The sequence below is a fragment of the Dromiciops gliroides genome, chromosome 3 (genome assembly GCF_019393635.1).
Source record: "Dromiciops gliroides isolate mDroGli1 chromosome 3, mDroGli1.pri, whole genome shotgun sequence".
Classification (NCBI taxonomy): Eukaryota; Metazoa; Chordata; class Mammalia; order Microbiotheria; family Microbiotheriidae; genus Dromiciops; species Dromiciops gliroides.
Genome location: NC_057863.1, coordinates 419375465 through 419390816, shown reverse-complemented (window position 1 = coordinate 419390816; position 15352 = coordinate 419375465). Strand labels below are relative to the sequence as shown.

The 15352-nt window shown below is 38.5% G+C and overlaps 1 protein-coding gene across 4 annotated transcripts in view; it reads left to right on the top strand.

Annotated features, from left to right (window-relative positions):
- The window catches only part of PMS1 (PMS1 homolog 1, mismatch repair system component), a 142586-nt gene that overhangs the window by 184 nt on the left and 127050 nt on the right, over nucleotides 1-15352 (top strand). For 3 of the 4 annotated variants that reach the window (XM_043993294.1, XM_043993293.1, XM_043993295.1), the window contains exons 2-3: nucleotides 6301-6445; nucleotides 9345-9527. In XM_043993294.1, coding sequence (XP_043849229.1) covers nucleotides 6314-6445; nucleotides 9345-9527 — 315 coding nt within the window. In that variant the 5' untranslated portion in view covers nucleotides 6301-6313. Of the gene's footprint in view, nucleotides 1-2; nucleotides 86-6300; nucleotides 6446-9344; nucleotides 9528-15352 lie in introns of those variants that run through there. The other variant, XM_043993296.1, reaches the window with a different exon arrangement.

Genomic DNA, 15352 nt, shown 5'->3' with positions numbered 1-15352 from the left:
TGAGTAAGCGCGCACGCGGGGGGCTCGTTAGAGTGATTCTGCACCATAGGCCCTGGGAAGCCGCCGAAGCCTCGGGATTGTGTTTGTATGTGCGCGTGTTTGTGTGTGTATACACGCGTGCATAAGTGTGTGTGTATGAGTGCTCTCGCGTGTAGAAGCGTGTGAATACGTGCATGCACAGAACTTAGGCAGGCAGGATAAAGGGGGTATTGAGTCTCGCTTGGTTGTTTTGTTTTGTTTTTTACTTTGTTGAAGGAATTTTGCATTATGGTGCTTTTCATTCTTCTGCCCTCGTCCCCGCCAGCTACAGTGTATCCAAACCCATCTGGAAATCTGGTCCACAACTATAGCTCAACTTGTTCTTTGGGTGTGTGGTGTTTTGGCCCAAGTGCCAAATTGATGTATATGGATTTTTTTTTGCATTCAAATTAAGCACTCAGAATTTTTGTCCTCTGTTATCTTATGTCCTTAGGTGTTTGGACTAAATGACTTCCTGGGACACTTCCTTATCTAAACCTGTGATCTTGTGATATTGTTCATAGATATTGATTGGTACTCTGAGAAAGCGATTACTTTTTGAGTAAACTAAACTTTTACTTAGTGCTTCCCTATTTTGGCCTTTTTCAGTTTGAGGGTGAAGCAAAATATCTCGAAGTACAAAAAAAGACAACATTTGTATAGTTGAGGTTTAACCCGATCTTCCGCCTCCCCCACCTCGTTATTTTAAAGGTAGAAAACAGTACACATAGCAAAGGACAGTTAATTAATTTTAATAAATAATAGTTTAAGGGCCTGCTTACTGTAAGGCACTTTTAAGTATTCTGAGGAAGATGATGGTGAGTAAGAGAGTCTTAGCTCAAAAAGAGTGTTTTACCTATTTGGGAGATGTACCCTAAAAGAAAGTGCATTTGGGGTTCTGAGGAGGGAGAGAGCTAATCCAGTAAAGGAATATAATAATAATAATAGAATTACAGGTACTTTACAATCATTATCTCAATTGATCTTCAACATCCCTGAGAGGTAGATGCCATTATTGTTCCCATTTTGCAGATGAGAAAACTGAAGTTTAAGTGACTTACTCAGGTTCACACAGCTAGTATTAATGGTATTGAAGTTGAAGAATATGTTGACAGAAAGATATGCCAATAAGTCAAAATGTATGTATCATAAGAGCTTTCCAAGTGAAAAGACCAACACAAACAAATGACATGGAGGCAAGAAAGTGGACAATATCTAAGCAACGGAATAATTTATTTTGTCTAGAGCACTGTGTACAAGTAAAGTTGTAGTGAGTTTGGAAATTTAATTTAAACTCATTTAAGTCAGACACTTTTCTGTTTATATCCCCAGTACTCATAATGCCTGGCATTATTAAAACTTCTCATTATTTAATTGATAAAGAGCCAGATTAAGAAATTTAGATTTTATTCTCTAGGTAAGGGGGAGCTAGTGTAAGTTTCTGAAAAATAGGATACTATGATTAGAACTAAGAAAGGAAAATTAAACAGAATTGTGTTATACCTTGAAAGGGGCGGTAGAAACTGAAGATAGAAATACTGCTTGAAATTAGTGACTTTCGTGATTGATCTAGAGAGTTCTACAGGAATCCAAACTGTCCCTGTTGTTGTTGTTGTTGTTTTCCCCGTTATTCTTTTTTAAACATCAAGATTTATGGGGAAGTTTAAAATTTTTTTTGCAATTGTTTTTTTAAATAGCTCTCATTTAAATTTAATTATTTTCTCTGATTCATGCTCCCTTTGTCAACTCTTGCCTCACTTACTATGATTTGATGATAATCAGGAGATGATGCATTTACAGGAGAAGGAATTCTGGATTTGGAGTCAAAAGACCAGTAGAGAATACAAAGAGAGGAGGGAATAAGCATTTATTTAGGGCCTCCTTTGTGTAAGGCACTGTGCCAAGAGCTTTACAAATATTATTTCATTTTACCCTCACAACAACCCTGCCTGGTAGGTAGGGGTATCCTTATTTTATAGATGGGAAAACTCAGGGAAATACAAGTTGTTACCTTCCTAGGGTCACACAACTAGTATTTGTTTAAGGCTGGATTTGAATTCGTCTTCTTGACTCCAGGCCCATCACTCTTATCTATTGCATCACTTAGTTACCTAGAACAGAGGTTTATAATCTAGGAAGAACTTTGATATAAATATCAATGAGTAGTATAAAATTTATGGTATAAGACTGCAGAGAAAGGGAGAGATCACTTTTAGTGTTATGGTTAAATAATTTGGTTATTAATTGGGTTTTAAAAGAAGAAGATTTTAACAAGTGGAGATAAAGGCAAGGGTATTTCCAGGAGAGAGAAATATATTGAGTTGAAAGTACAGGGAGGCAGCTAGGTGCCGCAGTGGATAAAGCACTGGCCTTGGATTCAGGAGGACCTGAGTTCAAATATGGCCCCGGACACTTAACACTTACTAGCTGTGTGACCCTGGGCAAGTCACTTAACTCTCATTGCCCTGAAAAAAAAAAAAGAAAGAACAGAGGTAGGTAAATACAATGGGAAAAAAGCATGAGTAGCCTACATAGTCCAAAAGAGGGAAATGAAGTCTTTAGAGGTAGCTAGATGACACAGTGAGCCAGGAAGACCTGAATTCAAATTCACCCTTAGATACTTATGTGAGTAAATAGTTATTAATAATGGATTTCTTGGGGGGACCCAGAGATCAGTTCCTCAGTCCTTTCTCCCCCACACCAGAAAGTCCGGTTCTTGATCTGGGACAAAAGCAAGGGAATGAAGAAATGGAGATAGACCCTTTCCTCTAGCTTAGTGAAGGACCACACCTAGATAATGGACTTTGCCTTAAGCAGTTTGAGTGAGGGCCTTCTCCCGGATGTCATCTGTAGAGTTAATTTTAATTTAAACCACCCCCAAGTAATGTCAGCCAATGGAATTGAATGATGCTAACCAATTAACTTTGATCAATGTATAATGACCACCTCTATCAAAAGAGTATAAAAATTGGAAGAGGTCATGGGCTGGCGTGCTGCTCAGTTGCGCGCTCTCTCTCTCTCTCTCTCTCTCTCTCTCTCTTTCTCTCTCTCTCTCTCTCTTTCTCTCTCTTTCTCTCTTCCCCTCTCTTCCCCTCTCTTCCCCTCTCTTCCCCTCTCTTCCGCTTTCCCCACTCTTGTCTTGTCCCTTCCTCTTAGGATAATGCAGGTCTAAAGGCCTGAGACCATGATAAGTTAGGAAGACAAGCAGTCACTCTTTTACTGGTATATAATATTAATTAATAATAAATGCTTACCTCCAGAACCGGTGCAATAGCAGTTATTTAAATGACATTCGCCATGTGACCCTGGGCAAGTCACTTAACCCCAGTCTGCCTCAGTTTCCTCAGCTGTAAAATGGGAATAGTAAAAGCAATCTGCCTCTCAGGGTTGTTGTAAGGATCAAATGAGATAATATTTGTAAAATGATTAGCACAGTGCCTGACACATAATAGGCATTTGTTTCCTTCCTTCCTTTGTGTCACACAGCTTGGTCAGGAAAGGAGTGTGGAGATATGGGAATCAGGAGCAGGGCAAGGGCTAAGGTAAAAGGTAGAGAATGTATGACAGTGAAGCATCAGACTCTCAACTAAGGGACCTTAGAGGTCTCTTACATAGAGAGGGATAGGACCATTAGTATAGGGAACTTCTGAATGAGGAAACTTTTTCTACCGCTGTTAATGTACCTTCTCTGCAATTTAGTCTTAGAGTTGCCCAAGACACCATAAAGTGTCTGCATAGGGTTACACAGTTAGCGTGTGTCAGAGCTGGGGCTTGAACTTTGCTTTTCCTGGTTCCTGGGCCTGCTTTCCATCCCAACAGAACCACTCTTGTTTCTAATAGAGTAGGAACTTAATAAATGCTTTATTAATGAATGTCAGGATGGTATAGTCCAGGGATTTGCAAACTATGGGAACTAATAATTTTTGTTTTGTTTTGTTTTTTGTTTTTTTTTGCAGGGCAGTGAGGGTTAAGTGACTTGCCCAGGGTCACACAGCAAGTGTCAAGTGTCTGAGATAGGATTTGAACTCAAGTCCTCCTGAATCCAGGGCCAGGCTCTATCCACTGGGCCACCTAGCTGCCCAACTAATGTTTTTTGTTTTGTTTTTGTTTTTAGTGAGGCAGTTGGGGTTAAGTGACTTGCCCAGGGTCACACAGCTAGTAAGTGTTAAGTGTCTGAGGCCGGATTTGAACTCAGGAACTCCTGACTCCAGGGCCAGTGCTCTAGCCACTGTGCCACCTAGCTGCCCAACTTTTAAATGTAAATTTTTTAAAATGTAAAAACCATTCTTGGCTTCTGGCCAACAAAAAACACTGAGTTGGAAATTACCCTTGGGCTATAGTTTGCCCAACCCCTGGTGAAGTGAATTGAGAACTGACCTTAGAGCCATGAAAATCTGGGTTCCCATCTAGCCTCTGACACCCCCTTTGGCCAAGGGAACCTGGGCTAATCACTAATTTCTCAGTGTTCTAGGCAACTTTTTAAAGCTATAAATTGCAGTGAAGGTGCCAATTTGCTTAGGGAGAAGAAACTTCCATAACTAATAAAATCCCAGATTCAGTTCCTATTCCTAAAGAATATCTATCCCCATCGTTTTATAGAGTATAGAAAATTGAGGTTCAGAGAGAAGGGACTTCTTTGCTACTCTTTTTTTGCTCACCTTCTATTTGTCTGTCCATTCCTTCTTGGGTTTTTTCCAGGATTTTACCTGTGGCTCCAAGAAGCTGTATAGCATGCTCAGGGGCCACACCCAGTAAGCTGTCTCATCAGATGGTTGAGGGTATCTGATGAGCCACAAACCCATTGGTGAGCTAGAGTGGTGTCTGTCCCAAGCATGTGAAGACTTCCCCTGGTGGGATGGGCAGATGAGAATAATTTGTTCCAGTGGCTATGAAAGCAACTGCAGCAGGCATTGTAGAACCCTTAGAGCTTGGTCAGACTTTGAAGACACCAAGGTCATCCACTGCATCTTTGGTCATCACCAGCTGTCCTGACTTGTCTTGCCACTAGACTTCACTGATTCTGGAAGAGAGAGTGAGGCTGATGACTTTGTGCAACTCTGCCTCACTTAAATCCAATTTATGCACAAGTCAAACATCTCCTTGGTTCTGTCTTTGTTATTGGTCCTCTTTGGGGAAAAACATGAACAAACAACAATAGTGTTAAGTTACTCCACAAATATTGATTTAAAAACTTAAGTGCAAAGTACTGTGTTTGGTGGTGGTGGTGTGGGGTGTTTGTGTGTGTGTATATACATATTTATATGAAGATATGTCCCTATTCTCACAGAGCATACAGTCCTTATGGAGAAATAAATGGTATGTACCAAAATATATACAGGATATGTGCTGTAGAAATGATGAGACAAATCATTTGCATCCAGAAGGAAGGATTTAAGATAAAACTTGAAGTGAATTTTGGTAGGCTAGTCAGAGGGGGAAATGATAGAAGGGGAATTCACAAGCTGTATTCCAAGGCACAGTAGGGAGTGATAAGGTTTGATTAGAGGCAGCTGGTGACTTAGAGGATAGAGTGCTGGGCCTGGAATCGTTTGAAGAACTGAGTTCAAATACAGCCTCAGATACTTACTAGCTATGTGCCCCTGGGTAAGTCACTTAACCTGTTTACCTTAATTCACTGAAGAAGGAAATGGCAAACCTCTTCAGTATCTTTGCCAAGAAAACCCCAGGGACAATATTAATGTATCATGGTCCATGGACTCACAAAGTCAAACGTGACTGAACAACAATAACAAGATGGCTTGATTAGAACCAAGGATAAGGTCCAAGATGTAGGACTTTAGGTTGAGGCTAGATTGTGAAAAGCCTTATAGGAAGATTAGTCTTGTGGTGATGTGTTATACACACTGAAGGAGGAAGAGAATGGAAACTCAGAGGCCAGTTGGGAAGTTTATACTGTAGAATGGATGATAGCAGTAAGAATAGGAAGAGGGAAAGAAGTGAATGAAGAATCATCAAGACTTGAAGACTTTTTGAGATATGGGAGGAAGCAGATTGGATATGGGGAGGAAGACCTGAGAAAGAGGGAAGAATAAAAGATAATTGAGTCACTGAGGAAATTTTGGTACTATTATGGAAAATAAGAAAATCCATACAGGTAGTTATTTGAGAGGGCAGGTCTATGTGGGTCTAATTTTTTGGTTTTAGACTTCATGAATCAAGACATAGAAATCTAAATATCCAGAAAGAAGTTGGACATGTTTTAGAAACTCTATTTTTGTGATATGCTATCCTCTCATTATTTCCTGTGTTCTCCCCAAACAGCTTTAGAAGAAAAATGAAGCAGTTGCCTGCAGCGACTGTGCGTCTCCTTTCAAGTTCTCAGGTGATCACTTCTGTGATCAGTGTCGTAAAAGAACTAATAGAAAATTCACTGGATGCTGGTGCCACAAATATAGATGTTAAGCTGGTGAGTTTTCTTAACAATTAAAATAAGTCAATGAAAGGCCAGAGCAATTAGGAAATAAACTGGTGAGTTTTCTTAACAATTAAGTCAACAAAAGGCCAGAGCAATTAGGAGATTTTCTTTTTGTATGCTAATGAGTTATTTATGCACAAAAATCTGTCCCTTTAAGGTAGTTGATAGAATTCTAGACTTGTAGTCCAGAAGACTTGGATTCAAATTTCATGTTCAGCAAGTCACTTAACATGTGATTGATTGATTGATTGATTCATTCATTCATTCATCAAGCATGTCTTATGTGCCAGAGATTGTGATAGGGATTTTGGGGTTCCAAAGGTAAAAAATGAAACAGTCCCTGCAGCTTCAAGGAACTTCCATTCTATTTATTGGGTAGAAAACAATGAGACTTATCACCCAGGGCCCTCTAAGGGTCTCTAGGCTCAAACAAATTAGGTCTGAAATTTAGGATTTGACCCTAGAAGGTTTGTTTCTCTCCTTGGCTTGTGCCCCCATGTGGAGTACTCCAGAAAAACTTCCAACTAAACTTGCTGTATAGCTCATGTCTAGGTTTGTGCAAATGTAGATAACAGAGTCTTCAACAATTTGTACATTCATTGAAAATTGCAGATATTGGTTGTGGAACATCCTTTATTCACTCACCACATAAAATGCATAGGATGCCAAAACCTCATAGGAACCGGAAAACAAATAGAGAATCATAAAATGTTCATGTAGCCCATTAGACTACCCCAGTATAGGAAAGATATTTTGCAGAAATGCTGAGCAATTAATTCTGCATTCTCTCTGGACCTTCAGTGTATGAACAGTATTAATAATGGTAACAATTATTATTATCATTATGATAGCTAGCATAGTGACTACTATGTGCTAGGCACTATGCTAAGCTCTTCACATATATCTTATTTTTATCCTCATGGCAACTTTGAGGGAAAGTAGGTGCTATTATTATCCTCATTTTACAGTTGAGGAAACCGAGGCAAACCAGGTTAAGTGACTTGTTCAGGGTTATACAGCTAATAAGTGTCTGAGGCTCTATTTGACCTCAGGTCCTCCTGACTCCAGGCCCAGCATTCTATCCATTGCACCACTAAACTGCCACCTAATAACTTGTGCAATCACTTGGAGGGTTGGAAAGGTCCACGTCTTTTGGACCCACATGATAAAGCTTCATATCTGTAGGTACTACATTGGTGATTCTCTTCCTTCTCCAATTAGTATGTTGTTGAGTAAATCTATGTCTTAGAAGTTCAAGGCCTTGCCACTGGAACTCAAGATTTCTCAAATTTGGAAAAAATTTTTTTAATGCAGGATTGATTATTCATAAAGTAATCCCCAGGGCAACTAGGTGGTACAATGGATAAAACACTGGCCTCGCATTCAGGAGTACCTGAGTTCAAATCCGGCCTCAGATACTTGACACTTACTAGTTGTGTGACCCTGGGCAAGTCACTTAACCCTCATTGCCCTGCCAAAAAAAAAAAAGTAATCCCTTAAGATTGGAAAAGTCCACTCTCAGGAACTCTAGTTTATGACTTTTACTCAGAAAATTAAGTGGGAAGGACAGAATGCAACCAGGAACTGGAAGTCCATGATGCTCTTCAGCCGAGCCATTTTCCTCTGCAAATTGCCATTTTCTACTCCTGGTGGGACATGAATAAAGAAAAAATTCCCTGTCACAGTGTCACAGAGCTAGTAAGTGTCTGAGGCCAGATTTGAACTGAGGAAGAAGAGTCTTCTGACTTGAGGACCAGCACTTTATCTACTTCACCACCTACTTGCTACTTTGGGCTTTGGAACACATTATCCCATATCCCCCATTCTATATAGTTCTCTATGGAACTTAGGCATTATCCTCTTCTTGATTGCATCTCATAGAGCTTTATGCTGAGAGTATCAGCAGTGTCTATATGGCGCAGTTCTCAGATACTCCCTTTTATAGGCCTACCTCAGACTTCATGATTAATAATAGTCATAATAATAGCTAATATTTATATAGCACTTACTTTGTTCCAAGTGCTAAGCACTTTACAATTTTTATCTCATTTGATCCTCACAATATCACTGGGAGGTAGGTGCTATTTTTATCCCCATTTTGCAATTGAGGAAACACAGGCAAACAGATGTTAAGTGACTTGCTCAGGGCCATAACTAATAAGTGTAAGAGATAGGATTTGAATTCATATCTTCCTCATTTGGCATGATATATCCACTGTGCCACTATCTCCCCCTAACTAATATCCTCAATAGTAAAACCATTTGCACAAGTAAAATAAGCCTCTACAGTAGTGAAGTAGATAAAAAATATCGCTCTCTGAATCTTAGTTTCTCCATCTAAAAATATAGAGATAGCTGTCCTTAATACCTACCATACCAGGATCATTGTGAATCTCAAATGAGATTGTCTTTCAAATTAGTAGTTTGTTAATGGTTTCAAATTCAGGTTCTAATTATCATTAGATTTCTGCTGTTAGTAGATTACCTTGCTTTTATAGTATTACTTAAATACAATTTTGCTTTTGCTTCATGGGAGACATATAAAATTTTAAAACCATGATGATGATTTCCCAAAAAGGTACTTTGAAGGGAAAATGATTATTAAAATTGCACTGAATACAGTTACTTGAAAGAAAGCTGATATTAGAATAATTTGTGTTTAGAAACAAAGTACTAGCAGTTATATGTAGAAGATGATTCAGAAGATAATTCGTTTAGTACATTTTATTACCAGAAACAAACAAAAAAAATGAAAATAAGAGATTTTTTATTTGACTTTCCTACACTTGACCTATGAAAATGTGACATGATTCAGTTATGTGTGTTGTGCTTGCTGAATTAGAAATAGTAATCAGGTGTATAGTTTTTCATAACTTTTTATCCTTTGTAGGAAAATTATGGATTTGATAAGATAGAAGTTCGAGACAATGGTGACGGGATCAAAGCTATTGATGCACCTGTGATGGCAATAAAGCACTATACCTCAAAAATAAACAGTCATGAAGACCTTGAAAAGTTGACAACTTATGGTTTTCGTGGAGAAGCCTTAGGGTCACTTTGTTGTATAGCTGAGGTAAGATAGAAATTTCTTCAATATTTTTCCTATAATCCTTTATATCTATTTCCTAAAATGCATATTTCTTATTTGTGAAACTGAATCCTCCTTTTTAGCATTTGTTTAAAGTTGGCAAGTAATCTTTTACCTTTGGATTGGTATTGACAGAAGGTTAGAAAAGGTAAAATTTGTTTTTCTGTATGATATCCCAGGTAACTCTATTCACTGTCAGAGCTGCCACTGAGTAATTAATAAGTTTGCTTGCTAGATGGCAGCACTATACTTGGTCTTTTTAACTTTAGGGGTACAGAAGCAATGTGACACTTCCTTTTATTTAACCATGGATGCAATTTTTGTACAATGAGTTTTCTGCTTACAAGAACTGCCTTTCTTCTTTAGTTTAAGCCTATAAGATTCTAATTTAATTTAATTAAGCTTACACAATTTAGTTTAATTTAGCCTCTAAGTTTACTTTGCATTTGCATTTTTGAGACACTCAGTAAACTTGAACTATGAATAGCTAAAGTTAAGTTTACTATTCAGAATTAAGAAATGAGAAATCCATTAGTGATTTTAATTAAAAGACAACTTTGATATTTCCTTATAAGTAACCATGGCTTATATAAATAGCTATTGTCAAACTAGTTGGAATATTGTGGGATATGTTAGAAGGTTCTATAACATCTTCTTTCCTAAAGATTTTTAGTAATAACACAGAACTTTTCATTGTACTATGGTGTCTTATCCTACTTTATTTTATTATTGCCTGTAAGAAAGCATCAGTTATTAATAAAATAGCTCTAATATTTAGAATCAGCCTTTTCAGAAAAAAATTACTGCTTAGGCAATTAACACACATTTACTGAATGCTTGCTATATGTAAGGTAGAACATAAATCTTTTTATGAAGAAACTTGTATTACTATTAACAAAGAAGAAAACGGAATAAGAAAATTGTGACCCATTCATACACACACACACACACACACACACACACACATACATATATATTTTTGTGTCTATGTTAAAAAAGGAAGGGGCGGGGGCAGCTAGGTGGCGCAGTGGATAAAGCTCCGGCCCTGGATTCAGGAGGACTCGAGTTCAAAGCCGGCCTCTGACAGTTGGCACTTACTAGCTGTGTGACCCTGGGCAAGTCACTTAACCCTCATTGCCCCGCAAAAAAAAAAAAAAAAAAAAAAAAAGGAAGGGAAGGGGCAGCTAGGTGGTACAGTGGATAAAGCACCAGTCCTGGATTCAGGAGGACCTGAGTTCAAATCCAGCCTTAGACATTTGACACTAGCTCTGTGATTCTGGTCAAGTCTCTTAACCCTCATTGCCCTGCCAAAAAAAAAAAAAAGGATGGGAAGGGAACAAGCATTTATTAAATGCCTACTATGTGCCAGACTATGCTAAGTGCTTTATAAGTATTATCTCATTTGGTTCTCATAACAACCTGGGAGGTAGGTACTTTTGTTAGTTCCATTTTACAGATGAAGAAACTGAGGCAGACAGCTTACATGATTTGCTCATGATCACATAGCTAGTGTCTGAGGCTAAATTTGAACTCATGTCTTTCTTCATATCCTCAACTTATCATGGTACCTGAAACAGTAAGTGCTTAATAAATGGTTATTGACTGACTTATAGTGGTGATAATGGACATCTTTGCTTTTGAATGAATGAGTGAATGAAAAAGCATTTATTAAATACTTATGTACAAAGCCCTATACTAAGCACTGAGGATATAAATAAAAAAAATAAGATAGTCTTTGCTCTTGAAGCTCACATTCTAGGTGGGGGAGACAATGCGTTTAGGAAGTTTTAGCTGGGCAGTTAGGTGGCAGAGTGGATAGAGCATTGGGCCTGCAGTCAGGAAGACTTATTATCTTCCAGAGTTTAAATCTGGCCTCAGCCACTTATTAGCAGTGTGACCCTGGGAAAGTCACTTAACTATGTTTGTTTCAGTTTCCACATCTGTAAAATGAACTGGAGAAAGAAATGGCAAACCACTCCAGTACTGGCAACTAGGCGGTACAGTAGATAGACCAGTGGGTTTGGAATCAGGAAGACTCACCCTAATCAGTTTAAATCCAGCCTCAGATACTCACTAGCAGTGCGACCCCAAGCAAGTTACTTAACCCTGTTTTTCTTAGTTTCCTCATCTGTAAGTTGAATTGAGAAGGAAGTGTCAAATCACTCCAGTATCTTTGCCAAGAAGATTCTAAATAGGGTTACAAAGAATTGGACACAACTGAACAACAGAAATGGGGGAGACTTCCAGTCTAGATGGCAGAGGTAGCAGAATAGCTCAATTACCATACATATTCAGGAAAGACTAACATAGAGCAGCAGATCAAATAATAATTAAGCAGTTGCGGGGGTGGGGGGGGGTTTACTAAGTATCTTCAACCCATGATGGCATGGGGCAACACCCTAAAGATTGCAGAGAATAGGATGTAGGTCTAGCTAGAGGTACTGGGGAGAGAATAGTACTTGGAGGCTTTTCAGGGTTCTTCAGAGAAACTGGGAGCTTATAGGGGCATTGTGTATCAGGAACAAGAGTGCTTGATTCCTTACAATAGAATGCAATAGTAAAGAAACCCTAAGGAGTAAGCACCCCTGAAGGCTCTGACCCCCATGTATCAGGAATTAGAATACTGGTTTTTAGAACCTCTAGTGTTGTTAGCCATCCGCAGATAATCACAACTTTAATGAAGAAGCTCCTCAGGAGCAGGAAGACCTGGGAGCTTTAGAAAAGAAGCCCCAGGGAAGCAAAATACCTCCCCCGTTTCTGAACCTAGTAGTGAGAACCGAAACTGGTAAATTTCATATCAAGAAGGCAGTGATGATTCTGTAGCCCAAGGAGCTCTGAAAGTTACTTGGACATCCTTGAAGAATACAGTGCTCTATTGCTAGAAGATTCAAGGCAAGTTAGAGATCTCTAGGACTTTGTCCACCAACAGTGGATATGAAGGCCAGAAGGAAAAAATATAGTTTGGTGACACATACTCATCATGGTGGTGGATGCCATGTTATATCCAAGAGTACTAGATCAGTCAAAGTGAGGATCTAACAAAAAGTGCTAATCAAGAAAGCTGATAATTCAAATAAGAAGAACATACTACTAATAAAGGAATTTTATGCATCTAGGACAAAGACCAAGAAGAATAATATAACTTCTGAATGAATATCGTGTGCTAACCCATCTCCTGATCAGCAGTGCTGAAAACTGCCTGATCTGCGGGTCGGGCGCCTGGGCCAGCAGCTCGCACAAGGCGGGCAGAGCGCCGGGGTGTCGGAGAGCGATTTGAAGCTCTTCCATGGCCCGGCAGATTCGCTCCATGACCGGCAGCAACAATTCCTTCAGCACTTTTAGATGCAAAGAAAGATCAAGACTCAAAATAAAAAGCCTGTAGGAGTCCTCTTTAAGAAGAGTGAGAAAAAAACAAAGAATAATATAACTTAATAGCAACTGCACACAAAACCTCAGATAAAGGTATGGCTTAGGTACAAGTACTACTAGAATTCCTGAAAAAGATAAAGAATTGGGTTTTTTTAAGTGATATTATGAAGTAAATGGGAGCTCTAGAAGAAAGAATTGGAAAGAATAAAAAAATCTTTATTCTTAGTACAAAACTTTACCAAAATAACTGACTTCTGAAAATTTTAGTGGACCAAAGAGAAATCACTGACTCCTTGAGGCCACAGAAATGTTAGAACAGATAAACAAAAGTTGAGAACTATCTTTACATGTAACGGGAAAAGAAAAGAAAATACTTTATTAAATTAAAAAAAAATGTTAAAACAGAACCAAAAGAGAAGGAAAAAAAAGAAGAGGAAGAACATGTAAGGTATCTCCTTTTTTTGGGGGGGTGAGGTATTTGGGGTTAAGTGACTTGTCCAGGGTCACACAGCTAGTAAGTGTCAATTGTCTGAGGCTGGATTTGAACTCCAGGGCTGGCGCTCTATCCACTGCACCATCTGGTATCTCTTTTCAAAAAGAACAATGCTAGAAAACAGGTCAAGGAGAGAGAATCTAAAAATTGTCTAATTGAAAATCATTACCGCAAAATCCCAGATACCATATTTCAGGAAATTTTGAAGAAAACAGCCCAGGCATATCAAAAAGCAGAAGAAAAACAGAAAGAATCCACTGATTACCTCCTGAAAGAAACCCCAAAATGAAAACTTCCACAAACATCTTAGGCAAAGTCCAGAGCTTCCAAGTCAAATAATGCAAGCAGACAGAAAGAGTTCAAGTACTAGATGACATTTGTCAGGATCACACAAGACTTTGCTGCTGTCGTCATCAAGGAGAGGAGAATGAACAGAAGAAACCGATATTTGGCAGGGCAAAAGACAAAGGTTGAGAATAACTTACTCAGCAAAACTTGAGGGAGAAAATCCTTCAGGGAGGAAAAAAGAGAACCTTTAATGAAAATCCTTAGAGGATTTCCAAGCATTCCTAAGAGAATACTAGAAAGGTACATTGATTTGAACATTTGGAAGGGGATATACAGACCAGAGGCAGCAATGTGGCACAGTAGATAGAATGCTGGGCCTGGGGTCAGGAAGATTTGAATTCAAATCAAGCCTCACATATTTACTAGCTATGTGACCCTGGGCAAATCACTTAACCTCTATGTACCTTAATCCACTGGAGCAGTAAATGGCAACTCATTCTAGTACCTTGGCCAGGAAAACTCCATGGACAGGATTGGCATGCTATGGTTCACAGGGTCCTGAAAAGTCAGGTGTGACTGGACAACAGTACAGTGAAGAAGTATTTGCATGAGGGAAGACAGCACACAAATGGGAGCTGAAAAGCTTGGAGGAGGAGGTGGAGAGGAAGATACTTGGCACTGGTCCATATATTTTGAAAGACAGCAATAGGACCAGGAAAAAATGGAGGTTCCCAGAGGAACACATTAATAAGAGAAGAGGGATGGGCCTTACAAAGGAGTACTTCATAGGGTATATAGGCTTTTTTTTTTTCTTCAGATGCAAAGATCCTTCTTTTTTAATACCAGCATTCTACTGATAATGTCTTATGATTTTGAGTCAGAGCAGTACAGCCTTTAAAATTAAAAAAATTATTATTATTTAGAGGAACATAGAGGGGTGGATGGTAGGTATGAGCAGGTTATAACATATTACATGTAACTAGCAAAAGAACCATAGTAAAGGTAAGAGCAATGACTACATCTAGGCTCTACTAGTATCCTCAGAATGTGAGGAGAAAGTTAGGCAGGCTTCCTGTATGTTAAGTGGTCTCCTCATGGAAAAGGACTTGAACAAGAGTTGCACAGGACAGGCAGGCATTGATGGGTTGTGAACTATATTTTGGGGGGTAATATCCAAATCAATGAAATCCCATATCTGTTTGAATAAAAATGTGTCATTTGTTTTTAAAAATATATTTAATATTTTATTTTTCCCCATTAACATGTAAAAAGAATTTTTGCCATTTATTTTTAAAATTTTTGAGTCCCAAATTCTTTTCCTCCTTCCTTCAACTTCTACCTTCATTGAGAAGGCATACAATTTGATATAGGTTATACATGTGTTGCCATGCAAAATATTTCCATATTAGTCATTTTGTGAAAGAAAACAGAGGCAAAAAATACCAAGAAAAATAAAGCTTAAAAAAAGTTTGCTTTGATTTGCTTTTAGATACTATCTGTTCTTTCTCTGGAGATGGATAGCATTTTTCATCAGAAGTCCTTCAGAATTGTCTTGGATCGTTGTATTACTGAGAATAGCTGTCATTCACAGTTGATCATCATATAGTATTACTGTTGTGGTGTACAATATTCCTGGTTTTGCTCATTTTATTTTGCATCA